Raw genomic sequence first — 22,489 nt, 5'->3', positions numbered from 1 at the left:
GAGGGAGAAGTTGAAGGGTGAGAGGAGTTTGGGACAGATTGCAGCCCATTTACAGATCCTCCCTTTGAGGTGATGCATTTATAGCCAGATAATTTTAGGCAAGTATACTCAGCGGAATGTATATCCCACTAAATATATAGGACAAGTTATTTGGCTAACTTTAGCTGGATAACTTGTTCACTAAATGGCTTACTAAATATGGACCTCAAATGATTTTGTGCCTGATGAACTGTGTTCTATGTGTTACACTTCTTTTGAAACCACTGTAGTTCTGGTTAGGAGATCAGGTAGAGGTGCATTATTGGCCAATGTGAACAGTGAGTCATCTTTCTGACTCTTGCCAATATACCCAGAGTGTTTCCCATAGTTGTGCTTCAAGTTCCAGAGCCAGTATTATGTGACCCAATGTCTCCCTATGAGGTGTGCTATTTACTACTCTTATTTCAAAATGCTTAGCATCTTTATTCACTAGGTTATAGTCCAATCAGTTGGTCTTGATAGAGTAGTGCATTATATGTATGATTTTTTTTTTTTTTTTTGTGGGTCCTCCTCATGCAAGCTCGTGTTTGGATTTGCTGGGAGGTTTCTTGGAGGGGGCAAAACATTTTGGGATACTTTTTGAACAGGAAAAACATGAGAGTCCTGTGTCCAGGCTTATGGTCCTCGGGATTGTGTTGGATTCAGTGGATATGGTATCTCATTTACCCGAGGAGAAGATACTTAGAAATGGTTTGGTTGGTTGGAGCTGCCAAGGAGATGACTTTAAAGCAGATACAGTCTCTGATTGGATCTTTGTATTTTGCACGCCAGGTTTTCTCAGTGAGGAGAGCATTCACTAGGAGATGCTTGGCAGCAATGGTTGGAGTGTGGTATGGGCATCATTTTATTTGGATGACAGCCAGGATTAGAGATGATTTGAAAATCTCGGTCGCCTTTTTGGAGTCCTTTAATGGATTCTTGATCATGCAAGAGGAGCAAGTGTCTAACAGGGGTCTAGACTGCATTTGGATTCAACTAGGGTAGTGGGTTTTAGTGTATATTGGCACAAGGCATAGTATGCAGAGTGTTAGCCGACAGTTTGGATTCAGAGTGGACTAACAAGGATTATCACTTTTCTAGAATTATTCCCATTATTGGTGGCCTTGGCAATTTGGAGAAAGGGTCTGAAAGACAGGAGAATATTATTCTAGTGCAATAATCAAGATATTATTAAGAATGTCAACCGCCTGTCTGCCAAAAGCAAGTAAATAGTGGCTCTTTTGAGGGAATTTGAATTTCTATGTTTGAAATGGAACATTATGGTTAGGCTACACATGTTCCTGGTGTAGAGAACTCAGTTGTGGAAATTTTTCATGTTCAACGTGGGATCTATTCCTGCAGCTGGCACCGCAGGTGGATGAACAAGTATTGACAGTACCAGACTACTTGTGGCATTTTGGAGCAGCGAGGTATGGGAATTGATTTGTGCACATCTTGCTCCTGCAACTCAGACAGTCTATGGGAAGGGCAGAGGTCTTCTTTCTGGTTTTTGTCTGAGCAGGTGTGTCAGATTGTACCAATATGCAGTATGTTTTATGAGCTAAGAATTCCAGATACTCCTTGGCAACTGCACATTTATATCCGGCTGGGTTTTCTTTCTTTCAGGAAACGATAGTTTTGATTCGACGCATGTTGAGGGTTTGGGAGAAAGGGAGAGGCTAAGAGATAGACAAGAGATGGCCTTTAAGGTATCAGAAATTGCTATTGTGGAATGCATGCCTAATAAGGATGTGCAGGGGAAAAATATTTGGTTTTGTTTTGTTTTAGGGAGCTTTTTCCACAAATTTTGGTTTGTGGTTTGCTTGATTTGTTTAATTTGTGAGAGAAAAAAAATGAATTAAGCAATAAACCCCCCCCCCTGAAAAATGGACAAAAATTGAAAACGAGGGCTCCTGCCCACCTGCCTGGAAAAATGCCGGGACCAGGATCCCTGCTGGTTCACTCTTTACCAGTCTGGAGAAGATCCACTGGTGAGGTCGTACATTTGCCCTACATCAAAATGATACTGTCTAGTGGGGCTAATATGCTGCAGTTAATTAACTCTGGCATAACTCCAGCAGATGGCATTAGAAGAAAGAAGAGGATGACAAGGGAGTAGCGTGAAGCCTGGGCTCTGGTTCTGGGCATGACCCAAGGCTGAGGCCCAGGCATCATGATCTGGCCTCCAAGCCAGGCCCTGGCATCGGGCCTGAGTGCAGTCCAAGGCCCCAGTGTGAGGACCTGACCTCCATGCCGGGTCATGGCATCAGGCCTGGGTCCAGGCTCTGGGACAGGCGCAACCCCAGTGGATGGCGTCTTTTGGCTTGCAAGTGATGCAGAACGAAGAGGCTCTGAGGCCTGGGCCTGACCCTGGACCACAGCCTAAACATTGGGACCCAGCCTCTGGATCAGGTTGTGGCTTCAAGCCTGGGTCTGGACCAAGGCCCCAGCAATGGGACCCAGCCTCCATGTCAGGTCATGGCATCGGGCCTGGGTCTGGGCCAAGGCTGCAGCATTGGGACCTGGCCTCCGGGCTGGGTAGTGGTGTTGGGCTTGGGTCCGGGTCCGGGCTCAGCCTTCAGGTCAGGTTGAAGCCTTGGCCTTAAGTAGGCTGATGTTGTGGTGACCTACTGCACCCTCAGCCTACACAAGGATGAGGCTTCGGCCTGGGCCTTGGCCAAAGCCAGCAGTTCTCCACTGATCTAGGTAAGTCGGGCCAAGAGGATCTCAGCCCTGGCATTTTTTCAGGTGGCAGGAGGCCCGGGGATTCCTCATTTTCATTTTTTTGGTGATTTTTTTTTTTTAATTGTTTGATTCATTTTTTCTCAAAAATAAAAAGAGTCAAACAATCCATAAAACAAAATTCATGGATAAAAAGCCTCCTGATAATGAACCAAAAATAAAAATGATTTTTTTTTCTACTGCACATCCCTGGTAACTTTCTTAATGGGAAGAGATCTTCTGTATAATAACATCACCCCTCCACGTCTTCCCTATTCTATAACATAGGGGGGGGCAAAGGTCCGCCAATATTATGAAATAGAAAGGGTATCATATCTGTCATCATGCTGTAGCCCAAAGATGGTTTCAATTTTATATCTGATAGAACATGCATTAACACATCCTATTTTAAATAATGATTTTACTAACTGGTCGTGTTGTACAGTAATTTGTTGTGATTGCATAGGGTAACTAAGTAGAGCTGGATGCCTTATCCTTGCAATAGTGGGCTTACTGCTGGGCCGATACAGTAAAAGTCGCGGGAGAGCAGTCGCACAGACCACTCTCCTGTGTGCGTGATTCTGTATTGAAATGAGGGCCCGCGGCAAAAAGAGGCGCTAGGGACACTAGCGCATCCCTAGCGCCTCTTTTTGGACAGGAGCGGTGGCTGTCAGCGGGTTTGACAGCTGACACTCAATTTTGCCGGCGTCGGTTCTCAAACCCACTGACAGCCACGGGTTTGGAAACCAGACGCTGGCAAAATTGAGCGTCCGGTTTTCAACCCGCGAGCCGATTTCAATTTTTTTTTTTTAACTTTTTTAAACTTTCTGGACCTCCAACTTAATATCGCCATGATATTAAGTCGGAGGGTGTACAGAAAAGCAGTAAAAACTACTTTCCTGTGCACTTTCCCGGTGCCCAGAGAAATTAACGCCTACCTTTGGATAGGCACTAATTTCTGAAAGTAAAATTTGCGGCTTAGCTGCACATTTTGCTTTCTGAATCGCACAGGAATACCTAAAAGGGCTATCAACATGCATTTGCATGTTGCGGGCGCTATTAGGTTCGGGGGGGGGGGGTTGGACGCACGTTTTCGACGCGCTATTACCCCTTACTGAATAAGGGGTAAAGCTAGCGCGTCGAAAAAGCGTGTCCAATCGCGGGTTAACAGTGCGCTCCACCGGAGCGCACTGTACTGTATCGGCCTATGAGGGAGCCCCGGGCCCATGAATTCAGATGAGCAGGGTTGTGCAAGATATCTTTGATTGTCTCTGTCTCTTTAAGCTCTATTGAACATTACATTCTTTCAACCTGTCTATAGCAGAAAAACAACAAGGCATTTTCATAAGCCTGAGGAACGTATTAAATGATAAGTGTAAAATGAAAAATTGTTTTTAAATTCTCACTAACCATTTATTCGAGTTTTTGGCCCATACTTTCTGTAGTTATTCAATAAGGGCCAGATTTTAAAAACAGCGCGAGGGCGTAGATTTGTTCGCATAACCCGGTGAGAACAAATCTATGCCCGATTTTATAACATGCGCGCGGAGCCGCACGCATGTTACAAAATCCAGGGTCGGCACGTGCAAGTGAGTGCACACTTGTGCACCTTGCACGTGCAGAGCCCTAGGGGAGCCCCAATGACTTTCCCCGTTCCCTCTGAGGCCGCTCCGAAATCGGAGCAGCCTCGGAGGGAACTTTCCTTCTGCCCCCACCTTCCCCCCACCTTCCCCTCCCTTCCCCTATCTAACCCGCCCCCTAGCCCTAACTAAAACCCCCTCCTGACCTTTATCTCGAAAGTTATGCCTGCCTCTGGCACACCATCCCTCGGCACGGCGGCTGTGCCGGAAGCCTCAGTCCCACCCCTGGCCCACCCCCGGGCCAGCGCCCTGCCCACGGCTCCGCCAACGGAACGCCCCTTTTTGCAAGCCCCGGGACATACGTGCATCCCGGGGCTTGCACCCGCCACCGAGCCTATGTAAAATAGGCTCAGCGCATGCAGGGGCAGAATTTCTCGGGTTATGTGCGTATGTTACATGTGTAGCCTTTGAAAATCTGCCCCTAACTATTATTGAATAACACATATATGGTGATTTTTTTTATTTGTATTTCTTATTTCTTAATACCTGAAGACTAAAGACTGATAATATTGTGCTTCTCATCCTACTGTGAATTAAAAAAAAAAAATCATTTGGGACTTACCATATCTGTATCAGAAACAGGGCCAAAGCTGGTCACATAGATATCCGTCTTGACTTCTGTTACCCTGTCTGATAAAAGAAGCACATACTTAACACAATGCAAAATATTTTTATTTATTTATGATATTTTATAATTACAATGCCATAAACATAACAAGTAAAAGCAAGAGAATAAAAATACAAAGCAAAAAAGAAAACAAATTACAGGAAAATGTATCATCTCCTAAATAGCCATGGACTACAACACACAATGTAAAACTTAAAAAATAAAAAAATAAAAAAAACCCATTTAAGTAGACCAAAGAAACAAATTAAGGGGGTCATTTTCAAAAGCCTTTGCTTGCGATAGCTAAATCGGGGCGGAGTTGGGACGGAGTCCGCTCCGGAAGGGGAGGAGTCTGGGCGGACCCCGCAACGACTTCGCTGATGGTGAAAACGTAAGGACCCTTTTCACTGCGAGTTTTGCGCCCAATAGCACCATCTTTTACGATAGCGCTATTGGGTGTGAAAGCCGGCAGCGATCGCACCGTGGAGGTGCGATTGTTGCCGACTTTTGCTGGCCCACCCCCCGCTTCACCTCCCCACCTCCCGTTACCTCAGGATTTTCTAAAGTCTGCGACCTTAGAAAATCCAGGCCTAAGTGATTCAAGACCTGCATTACTATCAATAATTGTAAACAATGATTTGTGTTAAATGAATCTGGAATTTTTCCCATGCTACAAATGGCAATTTTTAAAGCCTATGGCAATGCAAGCAAAGGTTTAAAGGGGAACTCCCCACAGTTTCACTTTGAAAACTTGGTGGTAGCCAGCTGTTGCCACTGGTACTACACTTCCGAAACACTGTGCAACTGCAAGGATTGTGCTGCAGATCCCGTGTGAGAATTTAATTCTGAAATCCTTGAGCATTGTCTGCTGGCTTTGCAACTGCCCCGCCCTTTTACAGTGTGCTCCTCACTTAGCAACGGTGACTTTCAAACCAGCACGCAGGCCGGCCCTCGCCCAGGAATAAGGCTATTTTATAACATGCGCACCTATATGCACACATGTTATAAAATAGCCTGAGTGTGTGCATATGTGTGCCAAATTTTAAGTGAGTATGCAAATCCCTTCTTCCCCATCGGTCAGGAGATTTTAAAAGGAGCGCACATGCCATTCCTAGTTTACCAGTTCGTCCACCAGTTCATCCAGTTAAAAGTTAGGTCCTCCAAACACCCTCCCCCATTGGTTTGATAGCCTACCCTCCCCCCAGTTACTCCAGCCCCTTTAAACCCCTCAGAAATTACTTGATCCTTATTACTTACACGTAATCCATAGCAGAAGTAAAATTACGTGACAGGGAACCTCAAGGTCAAATTTTCAAAGGCCTACGCGCATAAAATCTGGTCCATGCAAAAGTGGCAGGCCCTTAAAAAGGTGTGGGTGTGGTCTGAGCGAGGAGGGGGCAGGGCGGGACAGAGTCTGGCAGGGACAGTGGCCATTAGCCACTGTTCCAGGGAAGCGTGTGCTGGCAGCCGGCTGGCGTGTGGAGATTACTTACTGCTCCAGAGGAACAGTAAGTAATAAAATAAAAAATTTAGGGAAAGGTAAGTTTGGTTTAGAGGGTGGGGAGGAGAGGGGAAGAGGGAGGAAGTGGTCTGGGAGGGAACTGGGGAAGGCCCGATTGCGTCGCTGTGCATATTTTTCAAAAATTCGCCCCCCTGCGTGCGCCACCCACACATGCACACGCAACCTTTAAAATATGGCGCGCATCTGCGTGCGGCCATCTGATTTTATAACGTGCCCGCACCGGTGCACGCATGTTATAAAATCAGCGCTTCTATGTGCATGTGCCGGGAACCGTGTCCACATGGACGGCCGTGCACTCCGTTTAAAATCCACTCCTGAGTGCCCCACGTTGTATGGGCAAAACTCGGCCCGAGTCGGGCCCTGGTTTTTACCTTTAATTAAAGTATTTCCTGACACCGATCTAATTTTGTTTTGGTTGCATGTACATAATTATGTGCACAGGTGTGTGCCTGGGTCCCCTACTGTGTAACTTTACTTCTGCTATGGAGGACATGTAAGTAATAAAATAAAGATAAATAGCTAAGTTGGCAGGGTTTTAAAGGTTGAGGCTAACAGGGGAGAAGGCAGGCTATTAAACTAGGACGGTTTGAAAGTCCTATCCCTTACCTGGGTAAACTGGGACTGAACTGGGAAAACTGGTAATGGTGTCAGTGCACATCTATTAAAATCCCCTCCATTTATATGGTAGAAGCAGCATTTGCGCAAATAGGCACGTGTCCACTTTAAATTGCGTGCACAAGTGCACTTAGTCAGGCTATTTTATAATATAGTGGCCATTTGTTGTCTTTATTTTATAAGGTTACGCAATAAGGTAGAATCTGAAACTCAGTTTACAACAATTAGGGGTTTTTTTTCTCTTTTTGCTTCATGCTGTTTCTCGGTAATCACAAGCTTTCGATGCAACTGTGTAGAGCAAACATGTGGGAAACCTGGTGGGTGGGGGGAGAATACATTAACAGTGAGATAGATCTGAGTTTAGTTTCCTTAGATATAATACCAAAAGAAAGCAGGATGGGAGTTAAGAGCAAGAAGCACTGACAAAAAGACGTGACCAGACTGAGCGCAAAACATTACAGGAAAAGGTCTCATCAACTAGCCACAGATGGAACATACTGTTGACCTTTTTCTGAATAAGTCATCGTGACCAAATAAGATCTGCACCAATAAGCCAATAAGAGCTTGCATAGCATTCTGGCAAGCTAGGTGTCCCCTACAGTCAGTCAGACAAACTAATCACATATCTGAAGGCTTGGTCATAAGATGAACTTGCTGCCCAACAACCAAAAGCCAAAAGCCAGATAGCTGTGATGACCATGCCCATGATAATTATGTATCAACTCTCTCCTACTCAACTTACCTCTAAATACCATTCGCCCACTACAGATCCTGCAGAACGCAGCTGCAAGAATCCTCACAGGATCAAAAAAGCATGACAATATCACTCCAACACTCATTGCACTTCACTGGCTACCAATTAGATACAGGATTGAATACAAAGTCCTATTCATTTTACATAAAATTATATACGAAAAACAAGAAAATTGGCTAAGTACCTATATACAACTACATACACCAAGAAGAAACCTTAGATCAGCAAATAAGGGACTCCTAAAAACACCACCAACGCACTCAAATCAACTCACCTCAACCCAAAACAGAGCAATCTCCCTTGGCAGCCCAAAAATTTGGAACTCACTACCAACTGAGCTTAGAACTCAAGAAAACCTAAAAACCTTCAAAAAAGAGCTAAAAACTTGGTTGTTCAACAAAGCATACCAACTCACCCAATGAACAACAAAATTACTTCACATTCCAATCCTCCTTCAAGAAATGAAATTCATCACATCTATGTTTCTATAAATTTTCTGTAACATTATACGTTATAACCTTTGCTTAACAACAGTTTGTATCTTGAAATCCTGTTTACCCCCTCATCCCTGTAACCTTATATTTTGTAAACCGTTATGAAGGCGTTATTTTTGACGTTTCCGAATGACGGTATATAAAACTCATTAAATAAAATAAATAAATAAAAATCAAACCACCAGCACAGAAGCTCAAAGGAGGAAGATCACAACATATCACAAACCCTACGCTCACACATAGCACTTCTACAAATCTATATTGGAAAGCATTCCTGAAGTCTTGCCTTGGCATGCTTTCCCTAATTGTTACTTTTATGAAAGGCAATTCTGGGCATAAAGTAGTGAAGATTATGGACATCAGAAATGTCTACAATAGGGAGAAAGAAAAAGTCAATGCTAAAGAAAATACATAAAAGAAACAAGATCATAGATAAGATAATAAACAACTACATTTTTTGCAAGACACCATGGAATAATTTACAGGCTATTTAAAAAAAAAGTGAGAGTGTGCCCATACATGCGAGTATCAGTGCACAAGTGGAGATACATTGCAATTTTAAATTGTGCATGCACTTGTGCATGTATGTTTTAAAATACACCTCCTGCACGTAAGTATGCATCTAATCTTAAGAGATTGCTTGAGAAAATGTACTTCACTTTATTTATCTATTTATTTGCTTATTTATTTTGAAATTTTATATATTGTCATTCCATGTAACGATCACATCGGTTTACAAAAATAACATTCATAGTTTTACATCAGCATGGAATGACGGGTTACTGGGTTAATATTCATCAACAGGCATTAGCATCTATTCATCAAAAGGCATTAACATCTATCAAATGAAGTGTTCCGCTACATATTAACTAAGGATGTAGAGCAAAAGATGTGAAGTATAGAAAATAAATTAATATAACAAATTTCACATTTTGTTCCGTGCGTGGAACTTTTATAATCTTCTTTACATTTATTTTTCATGTATCAATTAGTTTCTCTTGTTCTTGTTATAGACAATCTCTACATTCTGCTGTTTTAAGTTAGGTTGTATGCATTTTTGAAAAGCCATGTTTGTAGCTCACATTTCTTTCTCTCTGGTATCAGTTGTAATATCTCAGGTAGGGAATTCTAAAGTTTTGACCCTGCTGTGGAGAAATCATGATTTCTTACTTGCGTCAAGTGTGTGCTCCGTATTGTAGAGACATTCAGTAGTCCTTTATTTTGAGATCTGAGTGTTCACTGCGGTGCCTATGGTTGTAATGTCATGCCTATCATACTGGTGTAACTCGAGTGAATGATTTTGAATATTGCGTTAATACTTTAAAATAGATTTGGGATTGTACTGGCAGCCAGTGTAGTGAAATCAGCGAGGGTGTAATGTGATTGAATTTCCTAGTTCCTAATAAAAGTCTTGCTGAGGCATTTTGAATTACTTGTAATGGTTTTGAGAGACATGCAGGAAGTCCTAGAAATAATAAGTTACAGAAGTCTAAGTTTGAGAAAATTAGAGTTTGCAATACAGTTCGGAAGTCTTCAAAAGTTAGTAAATGTTTCAATCGATTAATATACACAACTTGGCATAACCTGTCTTAATTAATTTATTAATGTGCTTTTTCATAGTAAGGTTCTCATCTAGCTGGATTCTGAAGTCCCGTACTTGGTTTGAGGGAGTTATCTGAAAATTACCCTGGTCTAGAGTCGGTGGTTTAGCTATCAATGAGTTTCTACTTAACTAAATGTTTTCAGTCTTTTTAGAGTTTAATGTTAATTTAAGATGTGATAGTTCTTGCGGTATTGCTTTCATATAGGTATCCTAAATCCGAATTGATTTGGGAGGAGGCTATCTTGGTCTTCCAAGTGATTTACAAGTTAAGTTAATACTGCTTTTTCAAGTACTTTTTGATAGAAAAGACAAATTGGATATTGGACGATAGTTGTCCCAATCGTCGATTCTACCAGTTTTATTTTCAGGAATCGGCTTTATACAGCTTCACTTATCTTTCCTAGGACTTTGCTAGCTTTTAAACACATATGTAGGTGGATTTTAAAACATGTTTACTTGAGGGAAAACCCAATTATTTCAATTAGTCCACCATTTTGCCCAGTTAATATTGAGACCTTCAAGATACCTTTGGTTCTTCATCCTGTATGTCCCCTGTAGGCCTAGCCCTCTCACCTGTCCTATAAGCTCTAAATCTCAAGATCTACAGACTTGTTCCCCATCTGGAGCAGCAGTAAAGTTATGCAAATAACGTGGTCTCCAGTTTTAAAATACGGAGTTACACGGGTAACTGTTGGCACCACCCTGGAATGACAATGCCCCGCCCATTCCCCACCCCTTTTCCACCCTCTTATTTTTGATGTGCGCACAAGTATATATACACATATGTACTTTGTGGCTTTTTAAATCCATGTTGTTCATTCACGGCCTACATACACTTTTACTGGGCATTTTTACATAAGTAATGCTTTTAAAATTGACCTCTTAATAGTCACAGGAAGTGATGATAGAAAAGTTATAAATTCTGATTATGTAACAGTTGTGTGACAACAGGCTTCTAATCAGTAAATGGAAACTCAAAACCTGTTGAACAGTAGCAAGTTAAATATGGTCCTGCTCTACTGTGATTTTATTGGCAGCTGGCATCAACATTCCGCACAATGCACCTTAGTAGACATAGATAACCAAGCTTGGGAGAAAAAAAGAGGGTTTAAGACAGTCATAGGCTAAGAGACCATCACCTGAGCAAGAGAAACTGGCATGCCTTTGGCACATCAGATATTAGGTAGTCAAACATTTTCTAGCAAGTCACTGAAGGATCCTAAAGGGCCCTATAACATCCCTTGGCCAACTGGACAGCTGGTGAGTAATTAGTTTGCCTCTAGCTCGGTTGTTGTAAGTCTTGATTTAAGGTAAATTTTAAAAGCCCGATGAGCACCCAAACCAGGAGATTTCGTGAATATGTTGGGCTGGGCTGGTACACGCTGAGCAGATTTTAAAATCCACCTGAGTATGTGCGTATCTCCCGCTGTATGCACAAATGAAAATTTCCAAAAATGGGCGGGGCATGGGCATCATCTGGGCAGGGTATGGGCATTCCTGGCTTTCAACTTCAAATCAGCACCTAAATAATAACGTGCACAGGAGCGTGCCAGGGTCCCGTGCTGCACAACTTTACTTCTGCTATGGAAGACGTGTAAGTAATAAAATAAAGCTAAATAGTTAGATCAGTGGGGTTTTAAGGGTCAGGGCTAACTCGGGAGAAGGGAGACTTTTAAACTAGGAGAGTTTGGAAGTCCTATCCCTTACTTGGCTGAACAGGGAGTGAACTGGAGAAACTGGTAATAGCATTAGTGCATGTGTCTATTAAAATCCCCCCACTTATGCGGTAGAAGCAACATTTGTGCTCATAGGCGCGCGTCCACTTAAAATTGCACACACGTGTGCGCACATTCAGCCTATTTTATAACATGCACACATATACGCGCATATGTTATAAAACAGCCTCGTCCCTGGATGTAGGCTGATGAATGCACGACCATGTGCATCTGCGTATCTGTTTAAAAGTTACCATCCCTGTGTGGTGACTAAATATTAGTTTTTCACATGTTTTAACATGTGACAATGCCTAATGACAATTATTCCTAATTTGCATGAGGATTTACATGTTTGATATTTCTCATTAAATCATTAACAATCCCAATAGGTGTGATAAGTACATAGTACTCAGAGTGATATGTTTTATCCCGCAAGATATTATAATACATATAACCCTTACAAAAATAAACAGCAATGTGTTTTCATTTGAAGCAAAATTTTCTGTATAATTTCATATCGAAAACAAATTAAAAGAATACTGAACAAAATTTCATTAATTTTCATTCCATTCATTGATCAAAAAAAAAAAAAGAGGATTCTACATTTAAAAAAAAATTCCTCCTAGGACTTAACCGCTCTCTCCTGTCTCTTATCTCATTTGCTGAATCTTCATAGGGCAGGAGCAATTCCAAGGTGCCCTGCCCTCCCATTGCTGTTTTTCATAATAGCAACGGCAGATACAAAGCAGACACCATTTTGAAATTTTGCTGTACAAAAAAATAGTGCTGGTGCCTTTTGTCAGTCAGCGCCATACAAGTATGGCAAAATTTCCAATTTTTATTGGCCATCCTGAGACTGATGACATGAAAAACAGCACCAGTGGAGAAGGAGCAACTGGATATCACTCTTGACTCGTGACAAATAAGCAGATAGAATAATTGAGAGAGAGGGAGAAGGGGAGGTCTGGATGCTGGCCATAAGCCCGGGATAGGGGCCATATTCAGAATGCCTGTTTTTATTTTTTTGGCAGCAAGGTGCCAGGATCTGATTTTTTTTTTTTTTACTTTGTTTTCTGTTTTTTTCCCTATGTGGTTTGTAATGCAATTTTTCATTTTAAATAAACTGAATAGGGGAAAAAAAATCACTGACGCCCTTGAGAAATGAAAATTCTGCCGTCAATTCTGCTTGAGGTCTAAAAGGTCATTCTGAAGCATCAGCTGCTATACCCCTCAAATTGAGGGTACTCGGGGCCTAATTGTTTAAAAAAAGAACATAGATATGCAATGCTGGGTCAGACCAAAGTGCCTCAAGCCCATCATCATTTAAAATCCGGCCCTTAGAGAATAGCCACTGCCATTAGCAATGGTAACATGGAATAGACTTAGTTTTGGGGTACTTGCCAGGTTCTTATGGCCTGGATTGGCCACTGTTGGAAACAGGATGCTGGGCTTGATGGACCCTTGGTCTGACCCAGTATGGCATTTTCTTATGTTCTTATCATCTCTTCAACAGTGGCCGTCATAAAAAGGAGATCTATTTCTTGTTTTTTATCCCCCAAGGATAAGCCATGGCTTTTCCAAGTCTACCTTGCTGATAACTGTTTAAGCACTTTTCCTCCATGAACTTCATTAAATCTTTATTAAAATTCTGCTATGCTAATCATCTTGACCACAACCTCTGAGAACAGATTCCATAGCTTGAAGGTGCACTGAGTGAAAAAAATAATTTCTATGATTTGTTTTAAATCTTCTGCTTCTTAGTTTCATGGAGTTTTCTCTTGTTTTAGTATTATTTGAAAGGGTAAACAACTGTCTCCTATTTATCTGTTCTACCCTACTCATGATCTGATAAACCTCTATCATATCCCTCCTCAGTCGTCGCTTTTCTGCGCTGAAGGGCCCTAACCTGTCTCACCTTTTATTTCTAAGGAAGCTGCTCCCCTCGTGGGGAGAACGCTGCGGGAAGGTCCATCTACAGCACGGAGGCGAGCGGGGAACGCCACGACCAGCAGAAGACAGGCAGCAGGAGAGGTGAGGACCCGGCCGTGGGAACCCACAATACATGTTAGAAGCATCCATGTAGCTTTCACCTGCTATTTGTGCAGCAGACAGAGAAGGTGCAAAATAGCGCATGTACTTTTGTGCAGCAGACAGAGAAGGTGCAAAATAGCGCAAGTACTTTTGTTTGCGCAGCAGGCGCAAACAAAAGTACGCTGGATTTTATAAGATACGCGCGTATCTTCTAAAATCCTGGATCGGCGCACGCAAGGCTGCCGATTTTGGGCAGCCATGCGTTCCCTCCGAGGCCGCTCCGAAATCGGAGCGGCCTCAGAGGGAACGCTCTTTCGCCCTCCCCTCACCTTCCCCTCCCTTCCTCTACCTAACCCAACCCCCCCCGGCCCTATCTAAACCCCCCCCCCCACCTTTATCCATGGATTTACTTTTCCCGGAGGGAGACGTAAATCCACGCGCGCCAGCGGGCTGCTGGCGCGCCGATACCGGACCTGGGGGCAGTTCCGGAGGGTGCAGCCACGCCCCCGGAATGCCCCGGCCTGAAACCACGCCCCCGGGCCCGCCCCTGAAACGCCGTGCCCCGCCCCAAAACGCCACGTCGTTCGGCCCCGCCCCCAACACGCCCCCTTCCGAAAACCCCGGGACCTACGCGCGTCCCGGGGTTCTGCGCGCGCCGGCGGCCTATGGAAAATAGGCGCGCCGGCGCGCAAGGCCCTGCTTGCGTAAATCCGGGCGGATTTACGCGAGCAGGGCTTTGAAAATCCGCCCGTTATTTTTTTAAGTGATTTTTACTCACTCCCCTACAACAGTACAAGGAGCAAAGTTCAGGATTACAAAGAGGGTTACTTCCACGAGGTAGACAGGATTACAGAGAGGATTACATCTGTAAAATAGACAGGAGGTGGAGCGATGACAACGGTGAAGATGACAGAATGCAGCAGAATAATATGATATAGGGGGAAAGAGAGTGGGGGGTTGGTAACAGGATAAAGAAACAATACAAAAGACATTAAATTAAATTAAAGAGACTGTGCAGTACAGATCCTAAAATGTGGTACCTATCACACAGCTGAAGCTTAAGCAGGTAGAATTCACTGAAAGTTAATGTTTGAAAGGAAGCCCTGAAGCAGCATTCATGGCAGCAAAGCATGGCCATGTTGGCATTTTGTTTCCAAAGATCAGTACTGCATTTGCTGTCTGAGTCGAACTTAAGCTTTCAAAAATGTGTGTGGTTTTTAGAGAATTCTTGGACATTTTTAATACTGATTAAATCTCATCATGCCTTGAAGATTGCAACAAACCTTGCAGCACTGGTAAAAACGGAAGTAAAATAAATAGAATGTTTGATTAAAGAAAAGGGTTTTCTTTTCCTGTCATGGCAGCTCTCTAGGCTGAGAACTGCATAGTTTTATAATTTTGTTTTTGCTGTCTGAGGTTTTTCCTTTTCCTCTTTGCCATTTTTTCTTTTAAGAACTATGAAAAGGGTTTTGTTGCAATGGTGTTATGTATGCAGTAATGTATCAAAATGAGATATATTATAATGTATATTCATAGGGACTGATTTTAAAAAACATTTATATGTTTAAAACTGAGCTTTACACGAGTAAATGACTTTTACTCGAGTAAGTAGGCTTTTGAAAATTTCTACAATATATGCCATTGAATTTTCCATAGGATTTGGTTGTGTAAGTGCACTTTACACAAGTAAATGGCTTTTGGATATTGGTACGATAGTAATTACATTTAAACATGTAAATCCTTATGAAAATTTACCTGCACATGTTCAGTACTTTAGCTCTTGTATTTTGAAATTAAATATATGAATATAAAAAAGTAAATTTGTAAAATATATATATATATATTTGCACCAGTTTTTTGATCTAGTATTAATATTTGGGGCACTGCAAGAGCTGATGGTTTTACCATCTATACTGTGACACCAAAAGTTAGAAAATAAACTAGATTGCTATTGCTCACAGTATTTCCAAATTCTAAGCAAGTTTCAGTATGAACTTTGCAGAAACGTTTATAATTAATGAGATGTGGGAATTAGATTCCTTTCTGAATCGGCAAACATACTCGTGGCTAACATTAAATTAATTAAGCGACATGTACTCTATGCTCAGTACAAATTAGCCTCTGATGTCTCTTAAACAAATCATAGGAGAAATTTAAATGAAGTATTAAAAATAGTATACAGAGCAGATTTACTACGACTTTTCTCCCATTTTGTATCATACCCATAATAGTCTATGTATTGTTAAAAGGAATTTTGTGTCCCATTAATTTTATTGATCATATATTTTTAAAAATCCAGTTCAACCGAAGGGGGTGACATTTCATCTGTTTACTGCATATGCATGAGATTTACTTGTATACAACAGTTCCTTTGCAAATATTTCTCATGCATATTCATTAGGGGTATCCTGAAAACCCAACTGGCTTGCAGGGGGGAGTGGGGGGCCCAGGGACCAGTTTGAGCATCCCTGCTCTATAACATACTTGACAACATTGAACCAATATCCAGAAAGCCAATGAGTAGATAAGTTGTCTGGTTAAAGTTATAGTTTTATCTGGATATTCAGTGGGCCTTACCCAGATAAGTCTGCCTTTGAATATTAGGGATATGAATCATTTTTGAACGATTAAAATTATCGTCAGATAATTTTAAAATCGTCCTAAATCGTTAGAGTGCACGATACAATACAAATGCTCCCGATTTATCAGGGGCATTTGTATTATATCGTTAAATAAGGCACGGGAATTATTTGGGGGAGGGCGGGAAAACCAGCACACCAAAGCAACCCCTAAACCCACCCCAACCCTTTAAAACCAATTCCTTACCTTCCCCCACCCTCCCGAACACCCCCAAAATGTTAAATTACCTGGTGGTCCAGTGGGGGGGGGGGGGTCCCGGCGCGATCTCCCGCTCTCGGGCCATCAGCGCCATTTTGGCTGCCACTAATTAAAATGGCGCCGATGGCCCGATAAAAAAAAAAACCCACCCGACCCTTTAAATTGCCCCCCCTTAGCCTCCCCCACCCTCCCGACCCTTTTTTTTTAGGGAGGCCCGCACCACTAAAAAAAAAAAACCCACCCGACCCTTTAAATCGACCCCACCCTCCCGACCCCCCCAAAACCTTTTAAAATTACCTGGTGGTCCAGGGGGGCCTGGGGGTGCCTTGGGGAGAGATCCAGGGGGGCCTCGGGGAGAGGAGAGATCCAGGGGGGCCTCGGGGACAGATTTCCCGTTCCCAGGCATCAGCTGTTCTAAAAAAAAAAATGGCGCCGATGCCCCTTTGCCCTTACCATGTGACAGGGTATCCGTGCCATTGGCCGGCCCCTGTCACATGGTAGGAGCACTGGATGGCCGGCGCCATCTTTAAAGATGGCGCCGGCCATCTTTACTCTGCAGCCCCTATTATACTATACTCTATAATAATTTTTTTTGCCAAAGGTTGCAATGAAAATTACAGAGATTTGAAAAAAAAAGCCTTACTGCTCCAAATAGATAAAAGTCTTAGATATGTTTAGAGTTTTATTTCTTTTTTTTTCTTTTTTTTCTTTCTTATTTTTGTCATGAATCAGCAGCTGGTTAAGTGTTCACTGGACAGAGTCACCTAATTCACAGTTCAATCTGCCAATGCGAGTTTAGTTTTTAGTTCTGCAGTTTCTTCCTGTTCCATTGGGCTTCAAGCTCAGTCAAATTGACTTCTATTTGACTAAGGAGCAATGAACATTTATAATTTATATTCTGCTTTCTGACACTTCAAAGCAAATTACATTTAAATACTGTAGGTATTTCCCTATCCCCAGAGAGCTTACAATATAATTGGAAGATGGACCTAAGCTATGATAGGGCTCTAATGCACATTAAACAGCGTATATTGTACAATATATGTTGTTTATCGCACGATATATGTGATAATTTGCATGGCCCTGCCCAGATTCCCTCCCTATTGCATTGAACTATTTTGCAAATCCATGTAAAGAAACTCATTAATGGGCAATTTGATGTTAATAACTTATCGCAACCAACTTAGAAAGTTGTCAGCTCTGATAAGTTAACAACACCTCCTTGGAAAACAGTAATCTAATGCGGGAGCCTCAGGACCCTAACACAGGTCCCAAGGGTCCCGCGTTAGATTTAAAGGGCCAGGCTGTTAAAAAAAAAAAAAGACCCGCACCAACAATGAAAAAGTTGAGTAGGGGTCAAAGCTGATACCCTGCTCACTCTGGGGCTGCCACTCAAAGTGGTCAAATCAAATCTTTGGATGTATAGGGAACCCCAAATGCCTCCCCCTTCCCCCATTCCCAAGTGTGTAACTCCCAGTATTTGTGTGCTCCGGGGATTGAAAAATTTCCTGTGTGGTTTTACCTTTTGTGGTCAGGGCCACCTCAAAAGGCAGCCCTGGGGTGAGCAGAGTGTCAGCTTTGATCCCCCACACAGACATTTTTCCTTTTTCAGGCATCACCCCTTTAAGGCAATGGTGGTCCTGTGAGATTGGGGCAGCTATTGTGCTTAAAGGGCCGATGCAGAATTGTATTGTCCCATAGCATTTTACCGCTAGACAAACCAACATACTGTGCAACATTTTTTCAGGGTAACATCCCCCTGCGATGAAACATTGTGGCTTGATGAATCTAAGTTTATACCCAAGACATCAGAAGGGAAGTGATATGCCCAAGGTCACAAGGAACATCAGCAGGATTGAACATTTGTTTTTCTAGTGCATAGCTTGCTGCTTTACCCACTAGGCTACTAACTCCTCCACTTCATGTACAACAGCCCAGGGTTTCTTCCCTTTTTTATAACCGCCTACTTAGCCCGACCATTACAATGATGTCCTTGGTCAGTGGCTTGGTCAGATCAGGGGTCTTTGAGTGCCACAAACAGGTCTGGTTTTCAGGATGCCCATACGGGCAGATTTTAAAAGCTCTCCTCGCGTAAATCTGCCCGGATTTACACGAGCAGGGCCTTGCGCACCGGCGCGCCTATTTTGCATAGGCCGCTGGCGAACGCAGAGCCCCGGGACGCGCGTAAGTCCCGGGGTTTTTTTTAGGGGGCGTGTTGGGGGCGGGGCCGAACGACACGGCGTTTTGGGGGCGGGATGCGGCATTTCGGGGGCGGGCCCTGGGCGTGGTTTCGGCCCGGGGCATTCCGGGGGCGTGGCCGCACCCTCCGGAACTGCCCCCGGGTCGGGTCTCGGCGTGCCAGCAGCCCGCTGGCGTGCGTGGATTTACGTCTCCCTCCGGGAGGCGTAAATCCATGGATAAAGGTAGGGGGCGGGTTTAGATAGGGCCGGGAGGGTGGGTTAGGTAGGGGAAGGGAGGGGAAGGTGAGGGGAGGGCGAAAGAAAGTTCCCTCTGAGGCCACTCCGATTTTGGAGCGGCCTCGGAGGGAACGGAGTCAGGCTGCGCGGCTCGGCACGCGCCGGCTGCCCAAAATCGGCAGCCTTGCGCGCGCCGATCCAGGATTTTATAAGATACACGCGGCTACGCGCGTATCTTATAAAATCCAGCGTACTTTTGTTTGCATCTGGTGAGCCAACAAAAGTACGGGATCGCGCTTTTTTTAAAAATCTACCCCATAATGAATATTCATGAGATGTATTTGTATGCACTGCCTCCACTGTATGCAAATATATCTCATGCATTATCATTGTGGATATCCTGAAAACCAGACCTGTTTGTGGCACTCGAAGATCGAAGATGCCTTTCCCTGCTATAGACCACACATCGCTCCAGAACCCAGAATGCATGCACCCTGCATCTGGCCAGAAGGTGTTGCCACTGTGTAGTGACTGAAACACTTCCTCCCTCCCTCCTCTCACTCTGGTGCTGTAAACACTCCTTACACAGCATCTCCCTTCTTTGCCAGCCTGAGCAGAACCTTGGCCCAGGAATTAAAATTGAGTCTTCTACACATTCATCACTACTGCTAAGTAGGCAGGCTGACCCAAGAAAACAAAATATTTTGGAAAAAGCTATTAGCAAAACTCAAGGGAAGATACAGAGGGAACTTTCTTTCGCCCTCCCCTCCCCTTCCCCTCCCTTCCCCTCCCTTCCCCTACCTAACCCACCCCCCCTGTTCAACCATTTGTGGTGAAAGCATGCAGGTTTGCTAGCTAAAATCTGATTTACCATTCACGAAATAATAGGGCAATCACTGGAAAGAGTTGGGAAAGATCATCAAAAGAAAGGAATGCTTCTAGTGAGGTTCAGTTTTACTGCATGCTCCTGTGAGAAATAAAAACACACCCTTGGCTTCAGCAATTTTCAGTCACAGAAAGTACCCCCAGACTTTTTTGTTCCAAACACTGTTGCCAAGCACTCCCCTCAAATTATTCCAAAGATGAAACCTTCTATTATCAAAAATACTTGATAAGAACATAAGAAGATAAGAACATGCCATACTGGGTCAGACCAAGGGTCCATCAAGCCCAGCATCCTGTTTCCAACAGAGGCCAATCCAGGCCATAAGAACCTGGCAAGTACCCAAAAACTAAGTCTATTCCATGTTACTGTTGCTAGACAAAACAACTTATCTATGTGGAGGATGGGTTTCAAAGCCACTTGCTCAGTAAGTGGTGACTTACCCAGATAAATCAGTATCTCTGAAAATTGCCTTCCTCAGCTCAGCTGAAAGTACAGGTGAGCTTATGCAGGATGAGCACTTTTACTCAGATTGGGGTAGATTTTAAGAGGAACGCACAGGCGGACATGTGTGTGTGCTACCCGGCGCACAGACATGTACTCCCAATTTTATAACATGTGCGTGCAGGCACAGGCGCATGTTATAAAATCGGGGGTCAGCGTGCGCAAGGGGGTGCACAATTGTGCACCTTGCACGTGCCAACCCTGCGCCGAGCCGCACTGCCTTCCCCTGTTCCCTACCCCCCAACCCCACCTTCCCTTCCCCTACCTCCCCCGCCCTTTTTTTTTTGTGTAAAACTTACTTCAGCCTCTGACCCTGCCCCCCCTCCGCCCTCCCCTACCCCCCACCCCTTTTTGCAAGCCCCGGGACTTACACGTGTCCCGGGACTTTACGCTCATCACCAGGCCTTTTGAAAATAGGCCCAGCGCGCGTAAGACTGGTTACGCAGGTAAATCCTCAGGATTTACCTGCGTAGCCTTTTGAAAATCCGGCCCATTGTTTTTAGAGTGGGGGAAGAAAATAGCTCATTTATTCCACTTTCTAAAGAAGGTGAAGTATTCCCCCCCCCTTCTGATGTCTGCCCAAAAAGCAGGTGCATAGTAACAGGATACTTTAATATACAAACATTTTACTAGCTATTTTTCCCTTAGAAAACTAGGGGTGAGCAGGCAGAAAAATTTCACTGTGTTTCGATAATTGTATTAATTTCAATTTTTTTTGTTTCATTTCATTTAGCTGAAGTGCACACTATTTCATTTCACTGCATGCTATTACTTCATTTTAGTGTGCACTAAAATGAAATAGCATGCATTGAAATTAAATAGAGACCCTGAAACAGAAGACTGCATCTTATTTTGTATTAATCAATGCTATTCTGTTTAGTGAGCACAAAACGAAATAGCACACACTAATACAAAATGTCACAAAATGGAAAATGTTCATTCCTACTAGGGATGTGCACAATTTTTTTTTTTGTTCATTTTCGGGTTCGGGTGGACCATTTTGGTCCACTCCCCGAACCTGGAAACTTTTTTCGTTTCTTTTTTGGAAATGGACTGAACCCCGCCCCAACCCTTCAAACTTACATAATTACAAACCCCCCACCACCACCACCATCCTGATCCCCCCCTCCAAGACTTACTAAAAGCCCTGGTGGTCCAGTGGGGTCCCAGGAGCAATCTCTCCCTCTTGGGCAGTTGGCTGCCACTAATCAAAATGGTGCTGGTGGCGCTTTGCCCTTACCATGTGACAGGGGCTACCGGTGCCATTGGTCAGCCCCTGTTACATGGAAGGAGCTATGGATGGCCCGTGCCATTTTCTAAGATGGCGCCGGTTGTACATTGCTCCTACCATGTGACAGGGGCTGACCAATGGCACCGGTAGCCCCTATCACATAGTAAGGGCAAAGGGCCACCAGTGCCATTTTGATTCCTGGCAGGCCCAACGGTCTGAGAGCGGAAGATCACTCCTGGGACCCCCGCTGGACTACCAGGACTTTCAGTAAGTCTGGGGGGGATTGGGATGTGTGTGTGTGGGGGGGGGGGGGTTGTAATTAAGTAAATTTGAAGGGTTGGGTTTTTTTTTTTTCGGTCCGTTTCCAAAAACAAAACAAAAACATTTTCCGGGTTTGGGGAGTGGACCAAAATGGTTCACCCTGAACCTGAAAACGAACCAAAAAAAAAAAACTGTGCACATCCCTAGTAGGAATGAACATTTTCCATTTTGTGACATTTTGTTGAAATTGCCTAATTCGTTCTAAACGAATGCACATCCCTAATTCTATTCTGAAAACTGACTGTGAAGAACATGGTCTAAAAGGGCCCACCTATATTGCTATTATAAATTTCACAATATTGAAGCTTTTCCACTGTGTATGAGGAGATTTTTTTTTTTTTTGCTTGGTAGTTTTTCCTTTCCCTTGAAGCTAAATTGCAACCAGTACTGGACTTCTGGTGCTATGAGCCTTCAATATCAAATAGATTGGGATTTTTTTCCCTACTTTAACAGGCATGCCAGGACTTCAACTAACAATCTCCAGAACCAGAGTAGGCTCTTTAAGGAAGGAACTATCGGAGCCAGACGAATAGAGAAGCCTAATACTGCCTGGCCAGGATGAGGAATTAGACTGC

General features: G+C 43.5%; 1 protein-coding gene across 1 annotated transcript in view; it reads right to left on the bottom strand.

The window, feature by feature from the left end:
- The window catches only part of GABRA2 (gamma-aminobutyric acid type A receptor alpha2 subunit), a 211,221-nt gene that overhangs the window by 118,946 nt on the left and 69,786 nt on the right, over nucleotides 1-22,489 (bottom strand). The window contains exon 4 of the mRNA XM_029588398.1: nucleotides 4,942-5,009. Within this exon, the coding sequence (XP_029444258.1) occupies nucleotides 4,942-5,009 (68 nt within the window). The remainder of the gene's footprint in view (nucleotides 1-4,941; nucleotides 5,010-22,489) is intronic.

This window comes from Rhinatrema bivittatum, chromosome 1, assembly GCF_901001135.1.
Source record: "Rhinatrema bivittatum chromosome 1, aRhiBiv1.1, whole genome shotgun sequence".
Classification (NCBI taxonomy): Eukaryota; Metazoa; Chordata; class Amphibia; order Gymnophiona; family Rhinatrematidae; genus Rhinatrema; species Rhinatrema bivittatum.
Note: the sequence above shows the minus strand (reverse complement) of the source record. Positions and strands in the feature narration are given on the sequence as shown.